The sequence below is a fragment of the Calliopsis andreniformis genome, unplaced genomic scaffold (assembly GCF_051401765.1).
Source record: "Calliopsis andreniformis isolate RMS-2024a unplaced genomic scaffold, iyCalAndr_principal scaffold0001, whole genome shotgun sequence".
In the NCBI taxonomy this organism is placed as follows: Eukaryota; Metazoa; Arthropoda; class Insecta; order Hymenoptera; family Andrenidae; genus Calliopsis; species Calliopsis andreniformis.
The window spans coordinates 39,118,219-39,134,303 of NW_027480422.1; the positions used below are offsets into that span (position 1 = coordinate 39,118,219).

The 16,085-nt window shown below is 40.5% G+C and overlaps 2 protein-coding genes across 2 annotated transcripts in view; both read right to left on the minus strand.

Annotated features, from left to right (window-relative positions):
• Nucleotides 1–16,085, minus strand: part of LOC143186537 (angiotensin-converting enzyme) — a 349,658-nt gene that overhangs the window by 66,696 nt on the left and 266,877 nt on the right. The gene's annotated exons all lie outside the window — the stretch shown is intronic.
• Nucleotides 2,013–2,951, minus strand: LOC143186456 (uncharacterized). The gene has a single exon (XM_076390131.1). The coding sequence runs from the start codon at nucleotides 2,949–2,951 to the stop codon at nucleotides 2,013–2,015; it is 939 nt and encodes a 312-aa protein (XP_076246246.1).

The window sequence follows — 16,085 nt, forward strand, 5'->3', positions numbered from 1 at the left end:
TAATAGATCGAGACCGCTCCTTTAGAGGTAGCGACTGTTCTAGCAAATATTAACTGATGCTCCTTTAATATAGAGTTCGTGCTCGCCAGAAGCAGACAAATCGCCTGCCAACAAGCGTTAGAAGCTCCTGAAGAGTCTTTTCTCCGAGGTAGTGACTGATGTAGAAAAGATAACGAAGGACTTACGGATGCTTAGGCAATCAAGCAAAGATTATATGTTTCATGAAACCTTGAGACCGCTCTGAGGTTATAGCCACCTATAACTTTGGCAGCGACCAGGACATACGAGACAAGATCTATTGCACACACATACACACTTACACTGCGTATCGTCTAACATAGAGGATCCTCTACCGCAATTAATACGGATTAATAATTAATAACAGCATAATTACTCTTGTTCACGAATGTAAAAGCGTAGACATATAACCTAACTTCTGTTCACAAATTTTAAGCATAGACACATAACCTAACTCTCGCGTTATCGAGATAAATGATAGAAGTATATCGCGTAACGATTGCGATTAACATAACCCCGTCTGTGCATGATAATTAACCTAATTTGTTCTTATAAATATTTAACGAATTAGAATAGGCATTAGTATTGTATTTACGTTAGAATTAGAATAGGGTTTTACTGAATAAATTATTGTTAAGAAAGATCTAAGCTTTGGATTTTAACTCCTTAACCGCACGCCACACGAACCCCACTTTTCGTCCATCGGAAAGCCGCTCTTCCATGGACAACGTAGCATCGCTTTAGGGACGTTACAGTACTCACAATCATAGAAGAAGGAGTTGGTATGTAAACAACGAATTGTCAAATACATAAACCCGAACAAGATATACAGTTCACTTTCCAATCTCTCCTTACATTATTTATAAGAGAAAGTTTACTCAAGGTGTGCTTTAGCACTTTAAAAGAGCAAGAACTCCTAAGGTTGATCTCTGCCGCTCGAGACAACCACCGTCTAGTTAGGACGTAACAATACAATCAAGACATATGTCAGCAAAAGTATATTATACTTTTATTGAATACGTTCCTTACGGCGCTGAATCTACAGCCATTAAAGATTGGACATGCAATTGTCAATGTGGACTTCGAATATTAGGATGTTGTGTGCATGTAGCGTCTACTATTTTATACCTAAGTAATGTAAGATACGCGTCAAAAATGTTTAATCCAGCTAATAAATTAACCAATTTGATCCAAAATGGGCAAACTGTAATTAATAATGACAACGATGAAGATTAATATATGTTCTATTGCGAAAATATGTACAAGATATATGTTATCAAAATGATTAATGTAATTAAACTTTTTGTAACCTTCTAATTTATTTATCATTATTAGCCCCAATATCATGTTGCTCCTCTCCCGTTCGTTGGTGAGAGCTAGTGTGCCCCACCTCCGATCGCCGTCAGGTGGGAAGAAGATAGGATGATTGGGTCCTTGGCCAGGTTAAAGAGTTGGGACTCACCGTGTACTTGACTACTTTTTATTCAACACTAATTAGCTCTGGTACTGTCGCGTGTGGTTAGCTGGACAGGCTATACTAAAGTGCGGTGCGTTTCTCGATCGTTTCCACGATCCGCGTTCCTTTTGGATTCAAAACGCGGGTGGCCGAAGCCGTCACGTTTTGCCGATTCTTGTGAATTCGCTTAGCTCGGCGCGGAGGTATTAGGACTCCGCGGTTTCTGCTGCTAAGCGCACGTGTCTTTACACGAGCTACAACATCCCTCCCCCCTTGGAAGACAGACGTTACGCGCACGAATCGTAACGGGAGTACCAGAGCCTTATCTACATATGTTTTCCGCGTGTACAGTATTGGATTACAATCGTTTCTTAATCTTTAGTCGCGCGACGCTGGTTGTGAAACATCTGCGAAAGGTGGGGTTACATATATCATTTCCCTATGTTTCACTTTCATCATTACGTATATGACGACGCTCGCGCTTACTAATACTACGACGGTTAGACTGCTGGGGTACATTATGTGTAGTAAAGTTGTCTTATCGGAAGTGTTTAATTCTTCCGATTCGTTTTCTAATTTGTTTTGTAGGTGGGTGATGTCTCCTGTTTTTTTGGAGTATGTTGTGTAATTGTATTTGTGTGTAAGGCTCTTTGTTAGTTTTATATGAATTTGTTTGATTAGGTAGTGTTAGATTGTATATTGTTGCAGTGTTTAAGTTAAGGTGTGCGCTATATGTTGTTTTTTGGGACTGCAGTGTTATTTCCTGAGTGTGTAGTTTACATTTACTTAGTATTGTTATTGTTCCTGACCGTTCGATTATTGTTCTAGTTGTTCTTTGGTTACATTCTAGTTCTATTTTCTTCGGTTCATGCGTTGCGTATATCCATTTTTCGGGGCGTGACGTTTTTATCCATATAGAATGGTTAGTCGCAAAATATTCTATTCTACAATTTTTGGGCATTTCAATGGATGGTTCTAGCCATAGTTTGTATTCGCAGTCCATGTTGTCTGTAATTTTGTATACTGGGAACGGGTTGCAAAGGTATTGGGACGCTATGTTTTTACAATCTCTTAAATCCTCCGTATTCGCTATTATACACTTATTTATGTTAGTGTTTACGATTATAAGTGATGACCTGGTTACTAACGTCGCGTAAGTGTTGCCTTTTATGTGTGTGGGAATCGATTTTACTTCCATTATTTTAAAGGCTTGATTTGTAATGAGTGGAATGCTGATTATTGCGATGATTTTTGATCCTTCTACATACGCAGTTATCGTTGATACTTTTTCTAAAGCTATTATATTTTTCGTTTTTATTATTATCGGGAATGTCAGTCCGTCGGGTAAGTGCGGAGTCGCGTTTTGTAGGAGATTAACTAGTTGTTTTGCGGTCATAAACTTTGGGGCAAGATGTCCTCTTTTTAAGTTTGTGTGAAATTCAGTAATGTCATTAGTATCGTCTATTATATCCGACATTAATGTGTTAAGTGTCGAAAAATAGTCAATTAAATCGGTTCTGAGTTTAACATGGTTCAGTGTCGACTGGAGGTGTTTTTGAAGGTAAGTGAATTGACTGGTTAATATGTTTTCATTACTTTGTAATGTGTATAGGGTCCGCGGAACGGCAGGCGATAGGCGAGGCGTCCACCGGCGCGCGTCGCCGTCATTGAGTACCACTGTCGCCGCCGCGCGTATCGCCAAACTATTTTATTTCTATATTGAAAACAAAAATAATTTTGAACATTCGCTTGATGCTTTCCTTAGTGGAAAGGTTTGCTCTATCGCGTGGTATAGTCAAATTTTCTCCTAGACCCTTACTTTTTGAAATAAAGTGAAAAATATCAGCAAAAATGGGTGTGTTTTGGGTGTCCTTTTCACTTTAATTGTTATTTAAACCTATTTCGATGTTTATATTCTAATAACTATTTATATTATTTTATTCGGGAGAGTCCACAGAATCATTTCGTACAAAGAGCAACTAAATAACTACTACGGCAAAAGAACAGAAAAATCCCAAAGTTGAAAATTTGTCATTTTTTTCAAAATTGATTTTTTAAAAAACTGTACGTTCTGGAAAAAAACGGTTTGCAGATTCGTAATCAGCACGTCGAAATCTATAAGAAATGTTTATTCACGCTTACAAAATCAGACCTGTGTTGAACAGTGTAATGTTCTGTGAAACAATGGAATGTTGTTACGTTTGCGGAGTGAGTAATTAACTGTTCGCTTTTTTTTTTCTGTGTTGTGTTTATTTTTATTGTTATATTATAGTTTCCTAGGGAAGATTTCCCAATTGGGGATCGCAACCGGTGGGCCTTATTGTGGCTCCGCGTGCGCCGGCGGATTGGCCGTGAGATTGTTGACAGTTTGTGGCAGGAAGACCTGCCTCCTGCGTGCGTGGTCCCCGATTTTTTTGGCCTTCGGCGATTGTTTGGCGAAGGGCCATATGATGTAAGTATTGTGTTTTTTGTTTTGTGTTTGTTTTATTTGTTTTTTTTCTTGTTTATTCTTGATTGTTTTCTAACGTGTTGTGTGTTTCTTTTTTGTTTTAGGAGGAGGACAAATGGGAGTAGCCGCCCTCTACATTTCAACCATACATGTTTTTCTATATTTTTCCTCCTCCCCTTTTTTTATGATGTAATTTCCCCGTGTGGGATGTACCCTGTGGCTGTATGTGGTGTTGTATTGTACGTAAACATCGCAAATGGTATCCATTCGTCCCAATCTGTCTGGTCATTGTCTATGTAGTGTCGTAGGTATTCTGCTAATGTTCTGTGCGACCTTTCTAATGCTCCGTTTGATTGTGGGTGATATGCTGTCGTTTGTATTTTTGTTATTTTTAATAGTGTTTAAAAAAGAGTTAATATATTGAGAACTCTATTTCGTTACGAAAAGCCGTTGTATGTTGATCGACGTGCCCAACCGAAGGTCGCCTTCGGTTGGGGATTCAGTGTCACTAATAACAAACACGGTGAATTTGACGAAGGACTCGTTTTTAGAAAATTACAGTTAAACTCGAACAGGTGAACGACCTGTGTCAGCTGTTCGAGCCTGAAAGAAAGAGAGAGAAAGTTGTCGAAGATTAGAAAAGGACACAGTTTGATTAGCGAGCGCCGCGTGGCGGCTAACGAGCGTATTCCGCGCATTCGCGGAGACACGCGCAAGTCTCGCAGTCAGTCTTGTCCCAGTCTTTGACAGGGAACAGTTCAATTAGCAGAAGTATAGCCATTTCGAGGTTACTTCGAATCAAGCTTATTGGTTTCTCCAACAAGCTCGAAGAACTCGAAGAGCGAAATCCTCGCTAATTGAACGATTTTCTCTGGCGACTGAATCTATTCGTCTGTTCGGTTAACACGCATTATACGTGCGACAGACGAATCAGCCTGCCAAAAGAGATAATTTCAACGATTGAATGCACTCTTGGAATCGGTGATTTTCCCGATTCTCTGAGCTTGCTTATCGTCGGAAGAGCATCGAGCCCACTGCTCAGGAGCCTTGTTTGACGGGCAAATCCAGATAGAGTAAACGTAAGTGCTTATCACCTCTACGTTACTCGCGCTTCACTAACCGTTTAGAAGCAACCCCCGTGTGACGAATAGATGCACACGGCGCGGTGAACGGTGTAGTGGAGACTCTGGCCGTCACCTGCCTCTGAGCCTAGCACCAGCTAGGGACAGTGCATTTCAACGCTCGCGAATCTCTGCTCTCGCAGGGATTCAACCGACGTGCACCTCTTTAAAAGGTGCATAAGACGTAGAGAAGAGGTTTCTCCTCTCTACGCACTTGCAGGTCGACGATCCCTTTAATTTTAAAGGAAAGTCGATCATACAGTCCACTGCTTTACCTTTGCGTTACAAGCAAGGTATTGCTATCCCCTCCATACAGGCTTGTTGTCACAGCCAGGAGTCGGTAATATTTGGTATAGCTTGACTTACGCTCTCGCTTACCGTCGCGGTTCTGCCGCTATTTTCGTTTCAGACGCCAGCGTCGCTGACCGGCGTCCAAAGTCCAGGCCCTCGGATCCACCGCCAACCACCAAGGAGACGCCGAGGACCTCAACAACCCCCAGCCCCCCAAAGACACGAAAAGATTAAAATAAACGTCGTACCTAAGCCCTTGTAAGGGCCGACTTAAATTTAATCGAGTATTTGTTTCTTTCTGTACCCTCATTCTCACCTAATCCGGACCCCCGTTGGATCTCTTATTTTAAGCGATTCCAACAAATAGCTTGCATATATTTTTAAATAGGTCACTAACAAAATTTGTTCCCTGATCCGTTAGTATTTTTTGTGGTATTCCATGTTCGCAAATTATTTTGGTTACTAAAGCTTTTGCTACTGTTTTTGCTTCTTGGTTTGGTAAAGGGATGGCTTTACTAAATTTTGTTAGGCTGTCTTGGGATGTTAGTATATACTTGTTTCCTTGACTTGTTTCTGGCAATGGTCCTACTATGTCCAATGCTTCTTTTTCGAAGGGTTTAGTTGGTGTATCTGATATTTCCATAGGTGCCCTATGCTTTTTTCCTATTTTATTCTTTTGACAAAAACTGCATTTTTTAATAAAATTTTCTATATCTTTATCCATTCCTTTCCATTTATAATTTTGTTGTATTCTCTGCTTTGTTCTTTGTCGTCCTTGGTGTCCTCCCAAGGGTGCTATATGGTATTCGTATAAGATTTGTTGTTTCTCTTTTTCCGTCTCTACGACTATGGGTTTCTTTGCTTTGCTGGTGGTGCCTTCTTCCGCCTTGCAGCTGGGCGTCTTCACGCTCTTTATGTTTCTGCTGAGCGCATCTGCGTTCGTGTTAGGTTTTCCTGCTTTATGTATGATTTCATAGTCGTATTCTGCTAGTTGTATTTTCCAGCGTATTAATCTTGATCCAGGATCTGTTACTTTAAATAGCCACGTTAGCGCCTACTGGCACATGCTATAGGTTTATCCTTTCCTATTTCTCCTTGCGACAATATCGCGCCTATTGCTACGTCTGACGCGTTCATTGTTACCACGAATTCTTTTGTGAAGTCCGGGTAAATTAAAACGGGTGTTGTCGGAAGTGCTTCCTTTAATTGTTCGAAAGCATATTGCTGTTCACTGGTCCAGTTATACTCTACCTTATTACTAGTTAGAGCTGACAGTGGCTTAGCAATTTTTGAGTAGTGTGGTATAAACCTGCGGTAATATCCTGCTAATCCTAAAAATGATTGCAATTCTTTCAGGTTTCTAGGTACAGGATATTCCTTTACAGCAGCTATTTTTTGTGGATCGGGTTTAATTCCCTTTGATGTAATTATGTGCCCTAAAAATATGACTTCCTTGCGCAAGAATGTGCATTTTTCTGGTTGGAGTTTTAGGTTATAGGTTCTTAATCTTTGAAATGTTTTCCTCAGGCGTTGGTTATGTTCTTTTAGGCTGGCACCGTGTATTACTACGTCGTCGAGATACACAAAACAATCTAGCCCTAATAGACCAATGAAAACTGCATTCATCATTCGCTGGAAGGTTGCGGGTGCATTTTTTAATCCAAAAGGCATGCGCCTGAATTGAAAATGTCCTCGCGGCGTGGAAAACGCTGTCTTCTCCTTGTCTTCCCCATCCATTTTTATTTGGTGGTAACCTGATGCCAGGTCAAGCGTGGTGAAGTATTGAGCTTTCCCTAACTGGTCTAATATCTCCGTACTATTTGGTAGTGGAAACGAATCTCCAATCGTAGCTTCGTTTAGTTTCCTAAAGTCTACTGCTACCCTGTATCGGATGTTCCCTGATGCGTCTGCTTTTTTGGGGACTACCAGTAGTGGAGCATTCCATGGGCTTGTTCTTCGCTCTATTATACCTTCTTTTAACATTTCCTCTACTTGTTTATCTACTTCTCGTTTATGTGTTACTGGTAATCTGTACGGCTTAATGTTGCACGGCAGGGTGTCTGCTTTTAACGGTATTTTATGTGTAACTGCTTTTGATGATGTTAATTTATCTCCGGGTAAATGAAAAATATCAAAATATTCTTTGCATATTTCTTCTATTGAATTTCTCTCTTCTGAGTTTAAATGATCAAATTGAATCTGTGCGATGGTTCTGTTCACACGCTGTGTCAGGGGTTCTTTCACGGTCGCGGCTCGGATGCGCGTTTCGTTTTCGATGGGAACGTCGGCTTCCTGTGTCTCGGATAGCGTTACTCGTGGTAACCTTATCGTTCTTGGTTTTTCTGTTAGGTTTACTATTCTTGCTATGATTTTGCCGTTTCTAGGTTTTACCAGACATTCTGCTAAAATGATTCCTTTTTCTAATTCTTGTTTTTCTATTATTCCTTCATCTATTTCGTTTGTCATTATTGCTACAATTAATTGCGCTCTTGATGGTAAGGTAACTTCGTTTCCCTTTGAAATAGTTTTCCAAAGTTCCCCGTTTACTGTCACCTCGCCTTTATTATGATCTAATGTTATTTTGTTCCGTTTTAAAAAGTCTACTCCTATAATTCCATCGACTCCTCTTAAAAGGTTATCTTCTATAACGTATAGTGTATGTTTAATTAGTTCATCTCTAGCATGAAATGTTGCTTCTATTTGGCCTATTGTTTTTATTTCGCTTCCCGAAAATTCTACTAATTGTATTTCAGTTTTCTCTATTTTAATATGCGATTTTAATGCCCTTTGTGTTATAAGAGAAACTTCTGCGCCGTTATCCATCATCATTGTTGCTGAATTTTTATGTACTTCATCTATTTCTACTTTGATCTTATCTGAGGTATATTTTGTAAGTGTTAGAGAATGTAGTTCTACTACTCTGATTCGTGGGTCACGTTTTTGTGATTCGTCTCTTTTCCTAGCGACAGGTAGGGGGTATTCGTCAGATCTTCGTTGATTCGATCGCGCTGCCCTGCCTACGTTTGAACCAGTGCTAGCATTACCATATGTATTAATGTTAGTGCTAGTGCTAGGATTGTTCGAATTATTACTAGTCCCTATCGGTGTAATGTTTCGTCTGTTATCGTAGGGTGCTCTAGTATTTTCTGTTCGATTCTGTCCCTTCCAACATTCCTGTGCCGTGTGTCCTGTGCGTTTGCATGTGTAGCAGTACTTTCGACTAGTGTATGTGTTTGTGCGCGGCGGCGGGCGCCGGCCGACCGAACCGGGACGGTATTTATCATCTCTTTCGCACTGTATCGCTTGCAATATCGCGGCTTCTAGATTTGGTGGTCCTTTAGCTCTTACTAGAATTCGCAACTCCCTACGCAACCCTGCTTCGAAGACTACTTGCGCTACTTTATTCATGGCTTTAGCTACGCCCCTGACGACCGCTTGTCCGTCTTCTTCTTCGTCTACCATTTCCGGAATTAGTTCGGTCAGTAGTGTTACAATTCTATCTCCGTACGGTTGTACTGGTTCCCCTATTTCCTGTTTTTGTTGTAATATGTCGAGTAAAACTGATGGTCCCGCTCGACCAGGTCTATATAGTGACGTAAGACAATCTTCGAGATCGTGGAAATTTTGAATGCCACGATGTGCTATTTCTTCTGATACACGACCGCGTAGTTTATTAGACATTATTCCTTGCAATAGGTGTTTTTCTGCCTGATGCGTTTGCGGAATTATCTGTTTTGCAAACCGTACGCTACGCAGAAATCCGTTTAATTCACTTGGGTCTGTACCGTCAAAGGTGAATATTTGTCCTAGTGCATTTGTAACGGTTGACTAACGTTACCTCCTAGGTCAGTCATTTCGTCTTGTGCAGTGTGCGTCGGTGGGTAGTATGTCCCTGAACGTCTGTTTTCGCAGTAATTCATATCGTCATTGAATCTTACTGAACTTCTACGATTTCTTTCCACGCTCCTTCTTAAACTTTCTATTTCCTGATTTACGGAATTTGGACTAAATTGTAAGTTTTCGAATTCTAGCGTTCTTGCTGTTCTAGTCGCTCTATCTCGCGGTGTTAACTGCGCTAGTTGCGCACTCATTCTAGTGAGCGTTTCCTCTATGGTTGCTACTCTATCGCGTAATGCAGGGTTTTCATTCGACTGGTCGTTTTCCTCTGCCATATCGGCCCAAGACACGTATTCTTGTCTTTCGTTTGCTTGTGTTGCGTTATCGCTAGGATTTTGGTCAGTATTAGATTCGTTAATTGTACTATGTTCAGTTGTTTGGGGATTAGGCATGAGGCTTTCGTCTATGTCGAATGTGTAGTTGTCCCTTCTCGATTCGAGATTGGGACGAAACTCGAACGGTGTACCTGCAAGCGCGGAACGCATGCGTTCTCTAATGTCAGTGACCGCTTCGCGCGCTACTGTATACGTATCTATCCTATCAAATGGCGTTGTACGTCTTGGTCGCGGAGTTTGTACGCTATTGTCTTTATCGTCGTTATTCTTCTCGCCAAGATTTCGCTCGATTGTAGGGTCTAATGAAGCCGCTCGCCGCATGTGGATATGACTCCCGGTGCGGGGTTATGGATACAAAGAGAAGATAAAAAAAAATTTCTGGCACTTACAGTACGCAGATTAAGCTAATCATTGTCGGTGTTTGTACGCTCAGAATGTTTCGCTGCCTCTGCTCGGGCGACTTCGTCGCTGAAATCGTCGCTCGGTGTCCTCTGCCGACAGGTGATAGGCGCGAAGAGGGCCTTCCTTCCTCGTTATTTCGCGTCGGACAGGTCGGGCCTCCTTTTTCTCGGCTAGCTGCAGTTGTCTTCTGGATCTCCGTCTGATGAGAAGTCAATTGCTCGTCTCTAGTAAATCTCCACGTTGTTGGCTGGATCCTACCGCTGCCACCAATTTTGTTGCTCCTCTCCCGTTCGTTGGTGAGAGCTAGTGTGCTCCACCTCCGATTGCCGTCAGGTGGGAAGGAAATAGGATGATTGGGTCCTTGGCCAGGTTAAAGAGTTGGGACTCACCGTGTACTTGACTACTTTTTATTCAACACTAATTAGCTCTGGTACTGTCGCGTGTGGTTAGCTGGACAGGCTATACCAAAGTGCGGTGCGTTTCACGATCGTTTCCACGATCCGCGTTCCTTTTGGAGGCAAAACGGGAGTGGCCGAAGCCGTCACGTTTTGCCGATTCTTGTGAAATCGCTTAGCTCGGCGCGGAGGTATTAAGACTCCGCGGTTTCTGCTGCTAAGCGCACGTATCTTTACACGAGCTACAATAATCAACTAGATCAAAATGATTGCATTAGTTTTTAAGCCACATTGTTATTGAAACGATTGCATCGTAGATCGGAATATTATTGGGTAATAATCGGCCACTACCGCGCCGCGCCGTCCACACAGGAGCGCGCAGCTTCTAGACAACGCGACCATTGGGCACCGCTTGGAAATTCATTTACGTTCCTTAACCCCACTCCAAATCAAATGAATCCTTTTGCATTGTATTTTAGAAGGATCATTGTGAAGCAAAAATAAAGTGGTCATTTTACACACTTGGAAGGAGGGGGAATTTGAAAATATTCCACCTCTTAAAAATTAAGTAAAAATAAAGTAATCAATCTGTAATTTTGTACATTTACTGACGTTACCTTCAACTACAATTAAGCAAAAGAAGAAAAAATCTGATGACTTCAACCGGAGTTATCACACTTTTTTGGTTTTTAGAAAAAGCGTCATAATTTTGAAACGGATGAAAATTTTTCGAAAAACTGAATATATTTAGTATCGGTATACTTTGAGCTATAAAATATCAAACAACTAAGGCGAAATTCGATGGGGACCAAAATCGTGTACTTAACCGGTGGTAGCCTTTGGCTTCACCGATTTCTACAATAACTTCATTTCCAGCAATTTGAGTTTCATTATCTATTAATCATTCATACAAGAGGTAAACAATTATTAATTATTAATGGAATATGCCTCGAAAACAAAAGTAGTAAAAGTCTTTAAATTGTTACGAGACGGGAGGCGAGCAGCGCGAGAGACCGTCGAAGATAGGTATAATTCCAAAGAATATAGTGGTTGATGTGTTGATTGGTACACGGACGAAACTGATGCGAGATCAGTGAGCCGTTAGGATTATTGTAGACGAGGACGGACCTGATGTAAAATCAGGTAGCCTCTGAGGATAGGTGTGCTTGCGGACGAAACTGATCGATGATCAGTGAGCCGCAGGAGAGTGAGTTTGTGAACGTACCTGATGCGAAATCAGGGAGTCACTAGGATCACTTTTACAGACGAACTCAAATTAAATTGAGGTGCTGTTAAGGAGGTTGGCGAATTCGAACAGACGAGCCTGATGCGAAATCAGGGTGCTGTAAGGAAGTTGGATAATGTACAGACGAACCTGGTATCAGGTAGCTGTAGGAAGTAGACGAAACTGATGTAAAAATCAGTTAGCTACAGGATAGGTTAGCTTTCGTGGACGAACTCGAATAAATCGAGGAGCCACTAGGTTGAATGCAGTTTCTTTGGAAGTAAGGGTAAGCGGACGAAACTGATGTAAGATCAGTGAGCCGCAGAAGATGTTAGTGAGCCTCGTAACTTTTTAAATTATTAATTGATACAACTTGAGCGGTTAAGCTGTATCGTGGTGGATCTGTCAACTTCGAATGGGATCGCTTAAGGTAGTTATAGGTTTGTAAGCAATCTACGCAAAATTACAATGAATACTTGAATATATTCTAAATCAGTCTTTACGTACAAGTGTACAGTGTAGTGTTGTCGCGTAAAGTGTATGATTTTAATGCACGGTGTTAACGCACTGGCGATGCGGGGACTTACAGAGTGGTCGTAGGAATTGCCAGATAGAATTTATGCCGACTCGCGGATTCTATGAGGTTAACTGTAGACTCGAAAGGGAACTTTAGCCCGATCTAACTGGATAGCAACCAACTCTGACGAACTTAACTATCAACGTGACGGTACTGTTCTGAACCCGTTAGGGCTAAAATCTTTGAGTTTATATAGGCCGAAAAATGAGTGGGGTTCGTTAGAAATTTCCATATAAGGAAATTTCTCACGGTTGGTACAGCGTCGTGGTTGCTACCCAGCTGCTCGGAGTCGCGTTTACATTAAGATAACGAAAAAAACGAGAGTGCTAGGGCGTTTTCTCTTAACAGGCAGAGACTTGAATATTTGGGAGAGTAGACGGAAAATATTCTTCGTACGTAACAAAATTAATTGCCTCCCGATAAAAATTGATCCAGTTAACTGCGGTATTTGGTGAAATATAAAGTTCTTTTTGAAGAAACATCTGACGAGGGGCATTCATCATTAAAACATAACAAATTATTCGACAAGTTACATCAATGTTTAGACGACCTTTCGGAAACCAATTTTAAAATTACACGTTAAATGTGTCCGTTTGCGCTTTCTTGTTTGTTTATAATAATGATTTGTGCAATGAAAAGTTAATTCTTTTGTATCTAGGTATTGAATATTTTCACTTCGCGTTCATTTTATTGTTTTACGAAGAACATTTTTCTTGCACAAATATTGTATTAGGTCATCGTATTGCATCATTAATGCTAGAAATTCGAAAACTTTCATTTTGTAATAATTAATGCACGACGTTACGTTACAACGATTTCTTCGAAATTGATAATAATGAACCGTCTTTCCTCGAGTTCTTTCGACATCATAAGAAATATCAACAATACAGGTTTCAGCGAGGAAGGTAAACAGAAGATGTCGCTAACGAATCTAACCCAGACCTATTTCGATCACTCTCTTCAATATTGAAAACTTGCTTTGCGAATATCTCAAAAACTAAAAGAGATCTCCTTGTACATGTACAGGGAAAATATACGGAAACGTGTCTGTTGTTTTGGGCGAGGGGCCGCAGCCTAACCTAGACCTAGTTATGCGAGTTCAAACGGGGGGAGTGATCACCGGTGTGACTCCCAGGCCACTATCAGACGAATTCCGTCCGACTTCATGCCGAAGCATGGAGGCAATAACCCGTTCCTATCCTTAGCCCCTACCTCAGGATCACCCACCCCTGCTTTACTGGCCCGGGCCTATGCAGGGTGTGCCTTTGGCCAGGGGTACGTCCTCTTCGAAGCCGTGCCATGATTCCTCCCTAGTTGAAACTATGTGGTTTATGACGTTGGGCGAAACAGCTCCTGAGACGCAACCGATTCCTGCGAATCTATCCTCGATCGGAAGTCTTCCTAAACTACTGCAAATTTCATTCCCTCGCGACATAGGACCAGCTATCCTGGTACCTTTCCTCCCCTGACTAATCTCTTCAATTTCTTACTTCTAATTACATTTACATCTAACCATCTAATAGTAGTATTGGAGTCAGTGTCGTGCAATGGTAATCTTAAAAGTGTATCAGTGCATTCAGGCGCTCCACATTCTCTATGATTTAGCATGCGCATTCCAAGGCTACACAGAAGACTAGTCAATGACTTACTAGAATTGATTGCTCCCATAGTGTCCGTAGCATAACTTTTTTCAGGCTTTGACACGTACTTAGTACAGTAACATGTTACCAATCCTGACTTTTCTCCAATATATTATATATCCATGTTACCTACCCAAGCCACGAGAACGGGTGGATTAAAGTCATCGATACGGACTTCCTTTATTGAACGTGGAAGATCATAGAGTCTACCCTTTGCTTCCAACTGTTTTCTGGCACCATAGAAACAGCCAGATCCCTTATTATCAAATTATCTGTAACTCGACGCAGAAATGAAAATCTACATACTTTACAGAAAGAATTTTTAGTTTTTTTGTTGCTAATGAATGTTGCTACCTCTTCGTTCGAGGATTCATCGACTATAAGAGCACCCTCAATCCAAATTAAAAGATGAAAATATTGTAAACCCCTGCTTTGATTTTTTCTACGCCAAAAATAATGAGTGACCTTCCCAATCGGATTATCGGGCGAACGAACGATAGCCAGTATAGCGTGGAATTTATTATCTACAAATCTAGTAGTTGCAATGGGATCAAAAACACTGAGTTCGTTCGGGGACATTTTAGTCATCGATGGGCCGTTTACTTCATGAAGATATTCTATTAAATCTGTCCATAGCCACTCCCTTGGATTGAGCGTGAGACACCATGTAGCTGGTCCATAATGATGTATCATACAATTCAGGTCATTTCTCGGTTTTTTCCAATATTGTGCTGTATTGCGTAATCTGGAAAATATAGTGTTCATGTTCGTTTGCAGCTGATCTTTAGAGAGCTGTTCGAAAAAACCAGCAGCTGTGTATTTTTCACATGGATTTGTGATGTTCATGTTGTGATGAATTCCAGCGTTTAATTGCCGCATATTGGTATCATGTAATAAATGAAACATATACTGCATGTTCAATCGAAATTAAGAATGCTTGGACATCAGCCTTGACTTAATGAATCCACAATCAGTCAAACGAACCAATTTCTTTTCATGCTGTCCGTTCACCCCATAGGGATATTAATCTGGGAAACACTTCACATCTAAGTATTCAGCACGGTAGCCTAGCGGAATGTCATGAACTTTAAACATTTGACAGAGCGCAGTAGCAGATTCATTAACCCTTTTTCATACATTGGATAAATCCTACACTGATCATAATACGAATCAGATTGTGATATTTGCGTCAATAATGCACGTTTGTTGCTTTCGTCAATATTAAGTATTTCATCTTCAACGTCCTCGACAGATTCGTTATTATAATTATCAAGGACTTCTTGAAATTCTGTATTTGGTAATTTGGCAGTCAGCAATAAATCGTGAGATTTTGGTAAACCAATTTCTGAATATAAAGAATTATTGGCTTTCAACCATACTAAGGCATTCCATACTTTCTTCAAGTCAACTAACTTTTCCCAAACTATTTTAGACTTTGTTGGGACGCCACGTACCAATATATATAATTCATGATTTAGATTTAACGGTTCAGTCGGAGAACAGATTTTTCTTAAAGTTTCTTCTAAAGGCAAAAGAAAGTGGAATGTTCCCTCCTTTACTTTTGAAAACATATGTTTATGTGGCATATTTTTATGCATTACTGTACCCATTCTTACAATCGTTTGAAACGGTATAGCTCTTTGAATGAGAATTCGTTCGAACTCATTCAACACTGTTATTTCTGGAATTGAACATTTATCAAGATTATTAAAAATACATCTTAGTGGTATGAAATCCTTTCGAATTTTATCGTAGCAGTATCGGCAAATAAAACGCATGTCACTACCTTTGTATCCAACATGATTTAACAATGTTTGCATTACATTTCCCTTATACGTTCTTTTATCAATGTCAAACTGAAGAACCTCCCTTTCAAAACACAGTTTCTCACAGGAAACGCATGGGATGCGTGGTGTGTCCATACACTGCTTCGTGAAAGCTTTAAATGCTAAATGTAACGTCCCTAAGACGATGCTACGTTGCCCACGGAATAGCGGCTTTCAAATGAACGAAAAGGTGGGGGTTCGTGTGGCGCGCGGTTAAGGAGTTGAAATCCAAGGCTTATATCTCTCTTAACAATAATTTATTCAATAATACTTATTCTAATCCTAACGTTAATACAACATTGATAACTATTCTAACCTGGTTAAATAAAATCCTAAGATAATATGAGGTTATATTATGTGTGATTATATATATGTGAGGTTATATTATAATTATCTATCAATTATCTCGATAACGCAAGAGTTATGCAAATACGATATATATGTCGTTGAACG